Source organism: Lissotriton helveticus, chromosome 12 (assembly GCF_964261635.1).
Source record: "Lissotriton helveticus chromosome 12, aLisHel1.1, whole genome shotgun sequence".
NCBI classification, from domain to species: Eukaryota; Metazoa; Chordata; class Amphibia; order Caudata; family Salamandridae; genus Lissotriton; species Lissotriton helveticus.
Window position 1 is genome coordinate 612,535,084 of NC_136073.1, and position 17,266 is coordinate 612,552,349.

The 17,266-nt window shown below is 42.5% G+C and overlaps 1 protein-coding gene across 1 annotated transcript in view; it reads right to left on the reverse strand.

The window, feature by feature from the left end:
* IGSF9 (immunoglobulin superfamily member 9) overlaps positions 1–17,266 on the reverse strand; it is a 641,834-nt gene that overhangs the window by 361,405 nt on the left and 263,163 nt on the right. The window contains 1 exon segment of the mRNA XM_078669195.1: positions 10,174–10,326. Within this exon segment, the coding sequence (XP_078525321.1) occupies positions 10,174–10,326 (153 nt within the window).

Genomic DNA, 17,266 nt, shown 5'->3' on the forward strand with positions numbered 1-17,266 from the left:
TCTTGCCCTGTGAATTAATTTGTTCCCATCTTAGACTTCAAGAGACAGCATCCAACAGAGAATCAAAACAAGCATTGTCAAGCGCAACAGGTCTAGCCTTGCAAGCCTGCCCTTATTTATTTTTTGGGTAGCAAATGCAATAGACATTACAGTTTTAAAAGTGAAAATAGTAAAATTGCAAGTTGGGAAGCTACAGGACCCTCACAGAACAAATAAAATAGAAATGAAAGACATATTGGCCCGTCAAGCCCTGGTGCATGTGGTCATTCTCAGTGTACAACTGTCAATGGATGAAAAGTGGGAGACCTATTACCCCACGGTGTATGCTACGGTGGGCGGAAGCAAAACGAGAGTAACAATGTAACAGGCCACTGGATGAAGAGGGCAGATCCAAAGACTTTATGTATTTACAGTAGTGAGTAGAAAGTAGAGTAGTGAGTAGTGAGTAGAGTAGTGAGTAGAGTAGTGAGTAGAGTAGTGAGTAGAGTAGTGAGTAGTGAGTGCAGAGTAGTGAGTAGAGTAGTGAGTAGTGAGTGCAGAGTAGTGAGTAGAAAGTAGAGTAGTGAGTAGTGAGTAGAGTAGTGAGTAGAAAGTAGAGTAGTGAGTAGTGAGTAGAGTAGTGAGTAGAGTAGTGAGTAGAGTAGTGAGTAGTAAGTAGAGTAGTGAGTAGTGAGTGCAGAGTAGTGAGTAGAGTAGTGAGTGCAGAGTAGTGAGTGCAGAGTAGTGAGTAGAGTAGTGAGTAGTGAGTGCAGAGTAGTGAGTGGAGAGTAGTGAGTAGTGAGTAGAGTAGTGAGTAGTGAGTAGAGTAGTGAGTAGTGAGCAGAGTAGTGAGTAGTGAGTGCAGAGTAGTGAGTAGTGAGTAGAGTAGTGAGTAGTGAGTAGAAATTAGTGAGTAAAGTAGTGAGTAGTGAGTAGAGTAGTGAGTGGAGAGTAGTGAGTAGTGAGTAGAGTAGTGAGTAGTGAGTAGAGTAGTGAGTAGTGAGCAGAGTAGTGAGTAGTGAGTGCAGAGTAGTAAGTAGTGAGTATAGTAGTGAGTAGAGTAGTGAGTAGAGTAGTGAGTAGAGTGTAGAGTAGTGAGTAGAGTGGTGAGTAGTGAGTGCAGAGTAGTGAGTAGAGTAGTGAGTACAGTAGTGAGTGCAGAGTAGTGAGTAGAGTAGTGAGTAGTGAGTAGAGTAGTGAGGTGAGTAGAGTAGAGTAGTGAGTAAAGTAGTGAGTGCAGAGTAGTGAGTAGAGAAGTGAGTAGTGAGTAGAGTAGTGAGTAGTGAGTAGAGTAGTGAGTAGTGAGTAGAGTAGTGAGTAGAAAGTAGAGTAGTGAGTAGTGAGTAGAGTAGTGAGTGGAGAGTAGTGAGTAGTGAGTAGAGTAGTGAGTGCAGAGTAGTGAGTGCAGAGTAGTGAGTAGTGAGTGCAGAGTAGTGAGTAGTGAGTGCAGAGTAGTGAGTAGTGAGTAGAGTAGTGAGTAGTGAGTAGAGTAGTGAGTAGAGTAGTGAGTAGAGTAGTGAGTAGTGAGTAGAGTAGTGAGTAGAGTAGTGAGTAGTGAGTGCAGAGTAGTGAGTAGTGAGTAGAGTAGTGAGTAGAGTAGTGAGGTGAGTAGAGTAGAGTAGTGAGTAAAGTAGTGAGTGCAGAGTAGTGAGTAGAGTAGTGAGTAGAGTAGTGAGTAGTGAGTAGAGTAGTGAGTAGTGAGTAGCGAGTAGAGTAGTGAGTAGAAAGTAGAGTAGTGAGTAGTGAGTAGAGTAGTGAGTGGAGAGTAGTGAGTAGTGAGTAGAGTAGTGAGTGCAGAGTAGTGAGTAGTGAGTGCAGAGTAGTGAGTAGTGAGTAGAGTAGTGAGTAGAGTAGTGAGTAGAAAGTAGAGTAGTGAGTAGAGTAGTGAGTAGAGTAGTGAGTAGAGTAGTGAGTAGTGAGTAGAGTAGTGAGTAGTGAGTGCAGAGTAGTGAGTAGAGTAGTGAGTAGTGAGTGCAGAGTAGTGAGTGCAGAGTAGTGAGTAGAGTAGTGAGTAGAGTAGTGAGTAGAGTAGTGAGTAGAGTAGTGAGTAGTGAGTGTAGAGTAGTGATTAGAGTCGTGAGTAGAGTAGTGAGTAGTGAGTGCAGAGTAGTGAGTAGAGTAGTGAGTAGAGTAGAGTAGTGAGTGCAGAGTAGTGATTAGAGTAGTGAGTAGAGTAGTGAGTAGTGAGTGCAGAGTAGTGAGTAGAGTAGTGAGTAGAGTAGAGTAGTGAGTAGGACATCACAGGCAGCAGCTGTGCAAGCTTCTTACACTCACAAGGAGACCACAAGCAGCAGAGGTGCAAGCTTCTCACACTCACAAGAAGGACATCACAGGCAGTAACGGTGCAATATTCTCACACTCACAAGGAGATCACTGGCAGTACACACCACATGAACACACTCCATAACACATAGCAACAATACATTGGCATTTACAATGCCATTAGCTCAAACTCAAATAAATCCGATCCCGATTGCATTTCTAATGCTTGTTTAGCCTAGCAAAAGCATCTAGGTCCACCCACGAGGATTGTGGGTGCTTGCACAGGTTCTCAATGGGGGAGACAGAGGCCGGCCCTGGAGGTTTTAGGACTGAAGGCCCCGGAAGGTCTTCACTTTGTGCAAGAGCTTGTAGGCACCGTTGTGTCATGTCCATCAGTCTCTTCTCTAAGGAGGGGCCAATGCATCCGAGAGGACTCGTTTTATAAAGGCGCTCACAGCATCACAATACTCATCTGTGGCGGGGAAGTATGATTTCTTCCTCCTCCGCATAGTAGTCCCCAAAATCCTCCACCAACCAGGTAAGAGGGAATTAGGCACTGTGGGAAATAGGTCCCAAGGAGTATGCTGTAGCAGGCTACAGACCTTGTAAGGTCTACAATAAAAGAAAGGGGTAATGCAGCAGGCCAGAACCCTTACAGTGGTTATGGCAGGCTACAGGCCTTGTAAGGCCTATAATTATATAAGGTGGATAGGGAAAATTCCCATGGGCTACATGCCCTGTGAGTCCTTCCAGAAGGTAAAGGGTGTGTGCCCCTACAGACAACTTGCCCTCAGTATAAAACAGGCACTTATTGGAGAAATGGCAGCCTGGGAAGTATGAACTCTAATGTAGGAGTCACTGCTCCTAAAATACTCCTACCCCGCAGCATGTTCTGGCTCCAGGCTGACAGGGGGTCACCCAGTTCATTGCTAGCGTGAAAGGAGGTGCTCAGCGATGTAGGGAAACGCAGTAGAACGAAAAAGAGCCTCTAAATCTGAATTGTGAGAAACACGTGCCGTCCAGCAGCTGGCAGAGTGCTGCGCGCCCCAACCCCTAAGCCTTCACATATAAGAGAACATAAACTGTTGATCGGCAAGGTGTTCCCGTGCCCACTTATGCACACGAGGCACAGGTGCCTCATTTCAAAGACAAAGCAAGCCGAATAGCTCAATGCAAAACCAAAATAAAACATGAAAGGGGACCAGAGTCCCAACACTTAACTTACATGGGCTGCACGCAGCGAAGAAAAAGAGAAATAGAAGAGGGACAGCACCTTTTACAGAAACTCCTAACCTGCAAGTATTTAAAAAAAACCTTCTATCGATACCATATCTATCCATATCGATACCATATCTATCCATTAATTCAATAAACTGGACCACCCCCTCTGAGTCCATCAAATCCCCTATCTGTACAATCCCTTTATCTGCCCACCCCGCCATTGTTAAATCTGCAAAAACTGCAGCTGGAAAGGACCTATTTTTATACATCCTAGTGTACCTATTATATCTCCCCAATCCAAACTTTTTCAAAAAAGCATTCTAGATCTTAATAGCTGCGCTGACCGTCTTAAACCTCGTCCTTTTGTAATATCCAAAATCCGTACAATTTAGAAAACAATTTTCTGTCTCTGCCCCTAGAACCGTTGTATAGACTTCGGTAGACATGCTAGTAACTCTTTGATCCACACCACCACCTCCAATCAATCCCTGAAGATATTGTATAGCTGCTGCCCAGTAATAAAGCCTGAAATCAGGAGCGCCCCACCCGCCCCTCTCTCTCAGGAGGGAAATGAATCTATAAGCCCTCCGCGTCTTACCATGAGCCCAGATAAATCTATTCAAGATTCCCTCCAATGCATTAAACCAGTGTTTCCCAAACTGGGGTCCCCGGACCCCCAGGGGTCCGTGACACATTCCCAGGGAGTCCGTAGGAAGCAGTTTTAAAAGCACAGAAACGTTTCTTGTATAATTAGCAGCCTTGGAGCAACAATAAAAGTGTCAAGATAATACCAGTGATTAATGTACCTGCTGGAGAGAGATGAGAGTTTTGTTCAGTGGCAGCTTTGACTTAACTAATGTAGCACAGAGGGTTAATGTGCCTACTGCAAAGAATGTGTAACATGCATTTTAAAAAGCAGTAGTTTATGTGCATAGGTCCGTGGTTACTGCTTTTGTCACAGAGATTCTTTTGTTACTGTGCACTTCATAAGTGACAATCGTAATCTAGCAGAGGGACCTATAAACTGTCATCAATGAGCTGCTTGCAAACTGCATGGTACCAGTTAGTAACTTAAGTTTTTTCCCAGTTATTCATTATCCTGATGCTGCTAAAAAGATTTATTTGGGTGGAAATACATTTTTAATGCTAAAGTCAGTGCCAGCCACTGTGTTTTGTTCTGAATCCTGAGTTTGTGCTTTTCAAGACCAAGCACTCTTTAAAAATGCCTACCAGTATGAAAGACATGTGAATACTACACCTTTTAGTCCCCTCTACCTTATGTAACATTTTCTATACACTGGTTTATATGTATGATTCATGGTCTCTATATATGTGTGATGTAAAGTGCTCTGACATCCTACAATGGTATGAGAGATGGTATAAAACAAATGAAATACATGTGACTGAGGGGCTTTTCCTTCAAAATAAAATACTAGGGGACAGCTGTACGACCCGTTTTTTATGCGCAAAGGGGTTCGCGAACCGTTTGAGCATGCAAAAACCTATTGGGCCATGTACATAGCCTATTTCACAAGTCGCAATTTTTTTGCGACTCGCTAAATGAGTTTTCCAACTTGCTATTTGGAAAGGGAATTCCCTTCCAAATAGCGAGTCTCAAAACCATGTACACATTTTTTGCGACTGCAATTGCGGTTGCAAAACACTGGCAATTACTACCTACTTCAAGTAGATGGTAATGCATTCGCAAATGGGAAGGGGTCCTCAGGGGACCCCCTTCCCCTTTGCAATGGACCACTGCCTGACCTTAAAAAATGAAACGAAAACGTTTAATTTTCTTTTTTTTTTAGATGCATGGAAAAGGGCTGTATTTTTAAAAAGAAAAGTGCTTTATTTAAAAGCAGTCCCACACATGGTGGTCTGCTGAGCCTAGCAGGCCACTATCCCTGGAAGGGCCGGCATTCCCAATGGGCTCGCAATTTGTGAGAGACTCATTAATGTTAATGAGCCTCGCAATTTGCGACCCCATTGGGAATCCCAAATAGTGTTAAACACATTGTTGTACATTACATTTAGCGACTTGCAATTTGCCACTCGCAAATGTGTCGCCAATTGCGAGACGCTATATGAAATGGTCGTACATCTGGCCCCAAAATTCTTTAGTACTTTGAGTATTTGTTTTGTGTGCACACATGTGTTTTTTCGAATTACTGTTTTATTATTTGAAATTTAGCTCATACAAATTGCTTGGTGGTCCCCGGCATCCAGTGGAGACTCAATGGGGGTCCTCAGGAGTCAAAAGTTTGGGAACCACTGCATTAAACCATCTAGCTTCAAAGTATAGGGGAAGGGACCTAAAAAAATAAAGGAATTTGGGCAGAATAAGCATTTTTATAACGTTAGTGCAGCCTTCGAGAGACAGATGCAAATTATTCATCCTGTCGAGATCTGTCTTTACCCTAGCCATTAAGGGATCCATGTTATTCTCTACCACAGTATCCAGATCTCTCGAGATTGCCACTCCCAGATATACTGCCAAACCAACGACCCGTAAATCATTGCAACTTGAATACCTATTTTCCACTATCTGGGTCTTGGATCTGTTCAGACTATAGCCAGAGGCCTGCCCAAACAAGTGAGCCTCGGCTTCCATCTCCCTAATTGCCAATGGCGGATTGGATGTCAAGATGGCCACGTCATCCGCATACGCCAGGGTCTTTACCACACAGCCATTTTGCCCTCATAGGTGGGATCTCAGGGTTACTTTCAAACCTTCGTAGTAGCGGATCCAAATAAAGCGCAAACAACAGGCGGGATGAGGGGCAACCTTGCCTAGTCCCCCTGCAGATCTTAACCGCTGCTGAGTACCCCCTATTAACTCTGATCCTAGCTAATGGTCCTTTATATAATGTCTGAATTGCCTTTATGAAGCCTTCTCCTATGCCACTCCACCTCATAACTAGCCATAGATAGTCGCAGGAGACCCTATCGAACGCCTTTTCCGCGTCTAGGAACAGCGCTGCCATAGGGTCTCCCAGGGTACCTGCCGCATCAAACATTGTGACCACCTGTCTAGCATGCTGCCTTTGCCGGGGATAAACCCATGTTGTGAGGGGGTTACCAAACACTCAATGATCCCAGCTAGCCTTTTTGCTAGCATTTTCGAACATATTTTTGCATCAGCGTTCATTAACGTGATTGGCCTGTATGACCTTGGTGCAGTTGGGGGTTTCCCCTTTTTTAATATCACAATGATGTCCGCCCCCCCCCCCCCCATGAGTCTGGAATCGATTCCCCCTTTTGTGCCTGTAACATAATGTTAAACATATCCACGATCAACACCCCTTGAATCACTTTAAAAAACTCCACCGGAATCTGGTCCGGTCTCGCTGCCTTACCCGAGGGGAGGCTGCTCAGAGCTGAAATGAGTTCTTCTAGGTGGAATGGAGCGTCTAACACCTCCTTTTCTTCCTCGGGCATGGATGGGGGAAGAATGTCCCTAAGATACCTCTCTATCTCCGTCAACCCCCCTACAACATCGGAAGCATATAGGTCTGTATAAAATTGCCTAAAGACTTCTCTCACCAAGCCAGCATCAAAAAGAGAATTGCCCTGGACATCCACGATTTCCTTAATGTCCGTTGAAGCTAGTCTCTGCCTGGACCGTATGGCTAGGATGTGGCCCACTCTCTCACTTAGCTCATATGCATTTTCCCTTTTAACCAAATAATTCTCTGCTGCTTTCTTGACAATCCCCTCTGTGGCTTCTGCTCTGAGTACTACAATTTTAAGCAGATGTTGTTCAAGCGGGGAGTGCTGCTGTATAGCTGTAGCTAATTCTTCTTCTACTTTAAGAAGATTTTGACATAGTTCCACTGCCCTGGCTTTCTCCTTCTTCTGTTTAAATAGTACAAATCTCAGTGTCTCGCCCCTGACCCCAGCCTTAAAAGCATCCCATACCACCCCCGGGGGTGCTGTCCCTCTATTAATATCCCACAAATTCTTGATCCAACCTTCCATATACTTCTGATATGCCTCATCCTTCAATAAAGCACGTTCGAAAGTCCACTGCATATCTCTTCTTTGGACCTGGCCTATTTTTATTGTTAATACCAACGGACTATGATCTGAAATGATCTGTGGCTGCCTTTCAATCTGTGAGCCAGGTAACAGGGAATTGGAAATTAAAAAATAATCCAACATAACCATCACTTTGTGGGGAGCTGAAAAAAATGTACTGCTATCTAAATGCAGATGTAACTTGACCCAAGGATCCTCCAAAGAATTGTGCAATACCATATCTGAGAGTGCTCTATGGGTCTTCTTTTTCCTCCCTGAGTACTGCCCCCCTGACTGTGCAAATGAACTATTGAGGTCATGTATATTCAGATCGCCACAGCAAACAATAGGCTCTGGCCACTGAGCCAACTCTGCATCCAGATACTGGAAAACATCCGGATCATCCTCCGTGGAGCCATAAATTGTAACCAGCGTTAGCTTGCCTCCTTTGAAATCTATCTCCAATAACACCCACCAGCCCCATTGGTCCTCTTTCTTCCTTCTCACCACCACATCCCTACGTCTCCCTAGTACTGCTACCCCTCTGGTTCTTGTCCCTTGCTTGGTATTCGCTAATACTGCAAACCCCAGTTGCTCCAAAAGGTATCCCTTTGCTCCCTCTATATGCGTTTCCTGTAGGCAAACCTTTTCACTACTGTTTGCAGTGTTTCAGCCCTACCTCCCTCCCGGGAAGGAGGGTTTGTTTGTTGTTTTTTATTTCCTTGCGGGGGTGCACACTTTTTGAGCTCGCTCTGTCCCCTTTCCTCTTTTTGGCGGGATTTAAAGCTTACCAGACACAGAACACTCCCCACCAGACACAGGTCACTGCTCACCAGGTATGGGACTTGTCTCACCTGACACAGGTAGTACTCACGAGACAAAGGAGCCCACTCACTAGACAAAGAACATCCCTGACCAGACTCGAGAATCTTCTCACCAGGCACAGGACACCACTCTTTAGGCACAGAAAACCCCTCAGCAGACTAGAGTCATCACTCACCAGACGCAGGACTGCGCCTACTAAACACACGACACCACTCCCCAGACAGAGGAGCACACTCACAAGACAAAGAACACCCCTCACCACACACAGGACTGTGCTCATCAGACACAGGACACCCCTCACCAGACACAGGACTGTGCTCATCAGACACAGACACCCCTCACCAGACACAGGACTGTGCTCATCAGACACAGGACACCCCTCACCAGACAGAGGGCTGTGCTCATCAGACACAGGACACCCCTCACCAGACACAGGACACCCCACACCAGACGCAGGACTGTGCTCATCAGACACAGACACCCCTCACCAGACACAGGACTGTGCTCTCTACTACTTTCTACTACTCACTCTTTACTACTCACTCTCTACTACTCACTCTTTACTACTCTCTACTACTCACTCTCTACTACTCTCTACTATTCACGCTCTACTACTCACTCTCTACTACTCACTCTCTACTACTCTCTACTACTTACTCTCTACTACTCACTCTCTACTACTCTCTACTACTCACTCTCTACTACTCAATCTCTACTACTCTCGATCTACTACTCACTCTCTACTACTTTCTACTATTCAATCTCTATTACTCATTCTCTACTACTCACTCTCTACTACTCACTCTCTACTACTCGCTCTCTACTACTCACTCTCTACTACTCACTCTCTACTTCTCTACCTCTCTCTACCTCACTCTCTACTTCTCTCTCTACCTCTCTCTACCTCTCTCTCTCTACCTCTCTACCTCTACCTCTCTACCTCTACCTCTCTCTACCTTTCTCTACGCACACATACGCATACGCATATATATATATATATATATATATATATATATATATATATATATGTGCATATATATATGTGCATACATATATGCATTTATATATATGTATGTATATATTTATACATACATACACATATAAACATATATATATACACATCTGCATATCTATATAAATACAAATATAAATGCATGCATACATATACATACATGCATACATATGCATGTTATGTACATGAAAGTTTGAAAAACACTAATAAAAGCAGAGCTAAAAAGGCACCTAATTACAAACAGAATTGCTTTAACTAAAACTAGGTCGAAACATAATGCATGTTCAATGCTTGTTAGGTCATGCAGCGGGACTGTGAACGGAGTTTCTAAAGGTCTCTGGTCCACCAGCCACTCAGACGATACCGCAGTATTGTCAGAGAGGTGGGAGCCTGGGCCCCTGGCTGAGCTCAAAGTTCAGCGGTAATCTGAGCTGCGCGTCTCATCTAATTAGGTCAGGCATTCTTCTCTGCCTGGGGCTGCAGGTTTCCCATTTCATGGGCCAAACTGGAAGACTGCCTCTGATCTGCCATGGACTGGGAGGGCAGTGCAGCTGCTACTGACCTTTGAGCCGTGGGGTTTTGGTGGAGAGGCAGGAAGGCACATTAACCGAGCCCTGGCCGCCATACCGACCAGTCGTGTAATCCAAATAAAAGGGTTGAGGAGACTTGAGCTACAAACACTACCCGTACTTGTGGCAATGGGATTCTCTGAATGAGCGACCCTCAATTCACACTATCTCAGTCATAAGCACTTCCAGTTACCCGCATGTGACAAAGAGCTTTGGGCCTCATGGGGGTGTGCAATATGGATACAATGACTCGAAGCATTTGCCTGGATTCTCTTCAGTAGGACTTACAGTTGACAGTGAGGTGGACCCAGGTCCCATTCTGAAAGGTCTCGTCGCTGTGGTAGAGGTCCAGGAATAAAACACGACACTCGTACCAACCCTGATCCTCAGAGCGCAAGAAATCGACCTGGAGGGAGGCGCCTTCTTCGAGTCGTGTTCGCCCTGCAATGGAGACATGTGGGATGTAACTATGCAATGACTGCAACAATGCCAACACAAGCAGCACGGACTATAACCACAATGAAATCACTGGCCATGCAGTACATGTATCTTTAAAGCACACAGCAGATCTCTGATGATGCCCACACCGGAATCACTGGCGACAGAGGGCACAGATATACAACGCGGCATCACGGTGAAATGTTCAGCAGAGGCGCTGCCAAGACACGAAGCAGTTCCACACCAGGACACTGGCAATGCTCACAAGAGGATCACTGGAAATTCACGGATTATATGTGCACTTAAATATTGGAAGATACACACAAGAGGGTCATTGACAATCCACGGGGCAGAACTATTGACAACTCTCACAACAGGACCTTTGACTGCACTCACTCGGGTAGCTGACAATGCCCACAAGAGGATTAGTAACAGCATACAAAAGAGAATCTTAGAAGATGCGCACAGCTGGATCAATGTTAGTACATGGCATGCTCACATCAGGCACAGCTGGATCATCAGATATTCACAGGGCGATTACTGACAAAACACAGCAATTCACTGAAGGCAGAAACATGCTACACACATCGGAGTCACTGATAAGATCACTGAAGACATACACAGCAGAATAATAGGATACACACAACAGGATGATATAATACAACCAGGAGGAATATTGACAAAGCCAGCAATTTATGATATACATACTTTACAGAATGTGAGATGGTACACACAGCAGAGTTATTGACACACATATCTGGATCACACAAAACACACCAGAATATTATTAAAAAGACATACAGTAATTTACTAATGCACTAAAGATATACAGAGCAGGAATGATGATGATACACATGGCGAGTTCATTCACAATGCACAGGATTACTGATGATATACACACAGCAGTATCACTGATGTTTTCCAGCATTAACCTATATTGGATTCACATACTGTGCAATATTCTGACATGTAGGATTTGGGTCCAGGAAAAACTTGTAAAAAATAATGTTTAGGTCTGTGCTAGACAGCTCATGCGCTGTCTCAAAGAGACATGTTGTTTACAATTCAGTGGGCTTCAGCCCGCCCATAGGCTTACCATTTGTTTGCTCCATCGTCGCACTTGTATCCTTTGTTTCAGTTTGTCTATGACATGCATGTCTCAGGCCTCTTCTTGAGTTTAGCCCTCCCACGGAGCATGGACCAAGTAATGCTCCCGTTTTAGGAGCCACATTTTTTCTTTGTGTTTGAGCACTCCACACAAGTGCTCGTGTTTTCACTCGCTCCGTAGACCATTCATACTACTCTCCATTAATATTGCAAATATTATTCCCACATTTTTTTCATCAAGATCGACATCCTCTTGTTCCTATCAAATTCTGAAGAAAGTTTCCCTGAGACCCATCTGCAGTTTTGATAAATTCATGTTAAATGCTTAATGGACATTATGCAAATACAGGACGTTAACTGTATGTTAAAAAGCGGAACAAGTAAAACAGCAACACAGCACACGGGTGCCCTGGCTGTTTTCTCACTACTAATGAAAGCATACTCAGTAAAACCAACCTCTTCATTTTATGCCTGAAAAGGCCATTATAAAATATTACCATCGAGAGGAAGTCATTCTGATTTACCGGCAATTAAATCTGCAGGCCCTCTGCCCTCTCTTCAAAGTGATCGTCCCTGGCATTTGACCCAGAAAGATTACACTGTGGCCAATCTCAAACACAGGAGACATACAGCCTTCAAGCGGGAAAACAATTGACTTGGGAACAGTGGGAAAATGACTGCTATTTGCTGTTGGGTTTCTTGTTAGGCAGCCATCTGAACCCAGGATGTTTTTCCTCCCTCAATTTTAACAGAGAGGCTATTTTTTAGTTTCGGGTACACAGCGCATGTGCTGTCTCTTCAGTGAGCTGCAGTCCGCGTCTTGGCTAAACAGTGCATGCACTGTATCTACACCCCCCCCCCATGTTCAGTCCATTGTCCTGCCCCTCCTGACACACAAAATTGCGCTATGACGTGACCAGTGCTGGCTGCTTCATAGCACTTTTTTCCGTGATATTCGGCCATGTTGAACAGCAGATGTGCTGCTGTACAACATGGCTAAAAGACATTCACATTGACAGCTCCAATAGTTTGGGCATTGCCCAGACCTATTGGCGTTGCCAATGCTTGTTCTAGTTTAGGCATTAATCTCGGATTGCATCTGTGTGATACCTCATGAAGTTGACCATGAGCCTGCAATGCCTCACAACATATCAACGATCTTCACATTTCTTTCTCTTACCAGCGACTCTGGAAGCATGCTGTGGCCAGTCCCCTTTATTACCATTAGCAACGTTTATTTTAATAAGGTAAGAGAGGTGGTAGGATGGTGGTCAGCAGGGTAACCTCTTCTAAAAGAGTATTGTACGGATATATGTGTATGTACAAGTGATGTGTTCACAGCTAATGCTTGGGATAGAAGTTGGAGAGTGAAACATCCACTTTGAGGTCTGTGTGCCAGTAGCAGTGGAGTGACACAGGTGTCGTAATTTCAGCAGTACACAGGGCCAATCTGGTATGACCAGCAGGAGGTTATAATTCAAAGTTAATGGTACAGTGGTCACCATGCCTTCAGGTATAGAAAGAGACTGGCAGCCCAGGCCGGTATTTGTGAGGGTGTTTCGGCAAAATATTGAGTTGTAAATACTGGGAGACAGAAATATCGGAAATAAAATAGTGTGATACAAAAATATTGTGACGCAAGAATATCATTGTCAAGAAAAAAAAAAATTAGGTAAGTAATATAATTTTTAAGAAGATCATTGCTTTTTTTGTCAAAAATGTAAGAATATCATTGTTTTTAATATCAATTTTAGGAAGTGTAGTTGTAAAAAATATTATTTTTTAATTATTTTGAGTTGTTTTAGTTCATATATTAATTTTATATATTACTATTGGTTGTATAATCGTTATTACATTTTTTAAATATAGTCTGTAATTTTAAGTGATTTAGAATTTTTTGATAATTTGTAATAGTAATTTATAATTTATAGCACGTTGTTGGGTTTGTAGGGGGATATGGTGAGAAGTTAAGTAATAATTAACAAATAATTATTAATTTGGAATTAATTATTGAATTGTTTATCAAGTATGTAAATTGCATAATACATATTTTAGTTATATTGTAGGTGTGGGTTGCTAGGGTTGTAGGGTGGGTAACTAATTAAGTAATAATTAGTAATGTATTAATTGTTCATTAATTATTTTATTAAATTAAATTGAATTCATTATTTAAATACTAATTAAGTTGATTGTGTAAAACATATATAAATGTTTTGTTCTCTTTTAGGTGTGGGCTACTAGGTTTGTAGGTGTGTAGGGTGGGAAGTTAAAATTAAGTAATAAATAAATTGCATATTTTTTATTTGGTTAATTGATCATTGTTTCATCAATTAATAATTAGGAACATTGTTTAATTGGTTTTTATTTTTTTCACATAGATCTGTATATTTAATGTTAATTAATAATGTTTATATTAAGAGTTTAATCGTTTTTCTAAACTGATAGGGATATTCAAATATGTAATGTGTTTGAAGTGAAGTACTTTCCCTACTGTTGCTTAGACTGGAGTGGAAACAGTAAATGTAACCCCTCCAAAGTCCAACTCTTTCCCTACTATTGCACAGACTGGAGTGGGAATAGTTAATACAACCCCTACAAAATATAATGATTTACCTGCTATTGCATAGACTGGAGTGGAAATAGTAAAGTCAAGCTCTCCACAGTCCAACACTTTCCATATCCTTGCAGTGACTGGAGTAGGAATATTAAATGTTTATCAAAGGTTTCACGCTTTCCGCACTGTTGCTTAAACTAAAGTGGTAATAATATATCTAACGCCTCAAAAGTCCAACACTTTCCCTACTGTTGTATTATTGTTTGTTTTTTATTTTATGTATGTTTTATATTTTTAATTTCTTAAAAATGATTATATTTTTTGCAATTGTGTTTAGCTATTAATTTTTTTCATATTTTGTTGAATTGTACATTTATGTATTTTATATTTTGTAATTGAATTGTTAATTTTTGTAAGTTTTATTTAAATACACATATTTTGTATTTAAATTCAGAAATATATATTTAGATCCTACTTAAATTCCTGATTCTCCCAAAAAATCCAGAACCATAAGGGGTCGAGAGTGGAAGCCGGCGGAGCACACCGGCAACAAAATCCCAAATTCCACAGCCAAAAAGGCACGCTCAAGCAGCATAGCATTTTGCAGTATATCAATTTAATATGTAAACAAAACGACGTATTTTGGCCATGAAACGGCCTGTGATCAAGGCTGTTTTACAGTGAAATGCGTCATTTTGTTTGCACATTAAATACATTGATGTACCACAAACTGGTGCCATGCACGAGTGTTTCTTTTGGCTGTGGAATTTGGGATATATATATATACATATAGATAGATAGATAGAAAGATAGATAGATAGATAGATAGATATAGATAGAGAGAGAGAAAGATACATACATATATATATATATTATATATATATACACACACAGATATATATGCTTTTGCTTTGCATAGTAGTAATTACAAAAATAATGTAATATAAAATATATTTTTAACATTTGTTTCAGTATATATACATTATATATATATACATATGTGTGTGTGTGTTTATATAATCATATATTTATACACAGTGTTAAGTATTTGTGGAAGTTATGTAATTCACATTATATTAATGTTATATACTAAAATATGTAAGATGTACTCCTTTAAAAATATATATATATAAAAAATTGCTATATGTTTTTGGATGATATTAATGCTCAACGATATTTTCTTTCCAATATTTTTGAACTTACAATTGTAAGTATAGGAACTCAATATATTGGTAAACTATATTTTTGACAGGATATCTGTGTCAAATGACACTGTTTACTTATCTATTGTGTCAGTGATCCCTTGTCAGAGAAGAGGCCTTGAAAAAACCCAAGCCAACAGCATTCTCAGACACTAAACCACCAAGTTAACCTTTGAGTAGCCTCCAAGCCAGGAGGCAGAAGCAATCAGATGCCCTTAAATAAGCCTGGATTCCCTGCACTAATTTTCATCACACCACACCTCAGGGAACTACCCTGGCTCCTGATACACACATTTGCTCAATTCAAGTTTTCTAACACACACAATTAAGGCACTACACAACTCAAGCCCCACATAACTGAACATTCACAACTCATACCATCAACCACCCAAAGACTCAAATCTGCAGGACTCCTACTCACACACATCCCAAGCATACACAGAACCAGATCAGGAGGATGGGCGTCCTCTTGCGGAGCTTCTAAAGCATGGAACAACCTCACTCCACATCAGAGCCTCCTCCTTTCTTTTTGAATTCCACAAGAAGATGAAGATCTGGCTTTAAAATTACCACCTTACATTAGGCAGGGCTAGGCCCACCCACACACCTGCAAGGAGCCAGGCTATCCTCGCGTGTGATAGTACGCTGTACAGATACACATATCAGAACATCCCTGTTTCAGTGCAGGGACCGGTTGCTGACCTTTTTAAAAGGACACCAATCTGCTAGTAGCTTTATTGTCTGTTTACCCAGTTTCTGGTGTCTTTAAGTTTTGATGTGTCCATGTGGAAGGAATTATGCTCTTATTCAGCTATGGAAGCTGTTTGGGCTAGGCCTCCCTCTTCTTCGCACAATACCCAAGGGAGCAGGCACAAGTTTGGAGTAATCTGTGTCACGGTAGCCAGCCATCCATGCACAGGTGAATGGTCATTTCCTAGTGGCTGCAGATGCCAGCCGCCTGATGACACCATTTATTCACAACTTTGGATCGTGACTACAGACAGTTGTATACCATTTAAAGGGCCACATCATTTAACTAGGACATTTTTCCATGGGGTCTGTGCAGACCAGTCCCATACGTGCGTCCTATGCTCACTTTTGCCACTGGATTCAGGCTAGCCTGGCTGATGAGTGATGTTACCTCGAAATCGGTCCCAGGATGCTTGTTTCCGGTTCAGGACAGACATGGCTTGGCAGTTCGGGCTGGACTGTTCCCATGAGGCACAGGGTCAGACTGATTTGCATATAGCTGGGTCTGAACTGAGGTGGCGAAGTGAGCTAAAGAAAGATGATGGATTCAACCCAGATCTGTGACAGGGGGTGAGTGTCTGAAAAGTTTCAGCGCTCCGTCCATCATCTCCATGTTTGCTTTGTGCGGTGAGCCATTGAGCGCCAGTCACCCTCGATCCTTCACTTGAGGTCTGGCTAATGAGTAAGCTTCCGCACCCAGAAGCAAAGATCAAAACACTGGTAAAATGAGGCACCGGGTAAAACACTGTAGGCCATATAGGATGTACGTCGTTACAACGCATGCTTTTACAACGCATGCCTTTACGATGCAAGTTTTACAACGCAAGTCGTTACAACGACTTGCGATGGGGGGCGCTGGATAGTGAATAGTTTAATTTACTATTCCAACTCCAGTCCCCGTGGATAGTAGGGAAGGTGTTGGATAGTAAATTAAAACTATTCCCTATCCTAGAGCGCCCCCCAGCGCAAGTCGTTGTAAAAGTTGCGTTGTAATGGTTGCGTCGTAAAGGTACTTCATTGTAAAAGTTGCGTTGTAAACGCTGTTCCCCGGCCATATATGGCATCATGGCACAACTTGTTGTTAATAACATACACTCCATTTTTTATTGCATGCACCTTATGCTCTCACTTTGCTCTGCCTATAACACGGTATTAATACACGAATCTGTCCCAGGGAGGTGTAAAGCTGCCTCAGCATGGACAGTGTGGCATAGGGCTCTAACTCGATGGGACAGCACTGCAGCACAACTATGATTCTTGTTTACATACCGCCACAAACTCTGCCCGAGGCTGGTGGTGACATGGCTCTCTCTCTCGCAGAGTGGCAGAG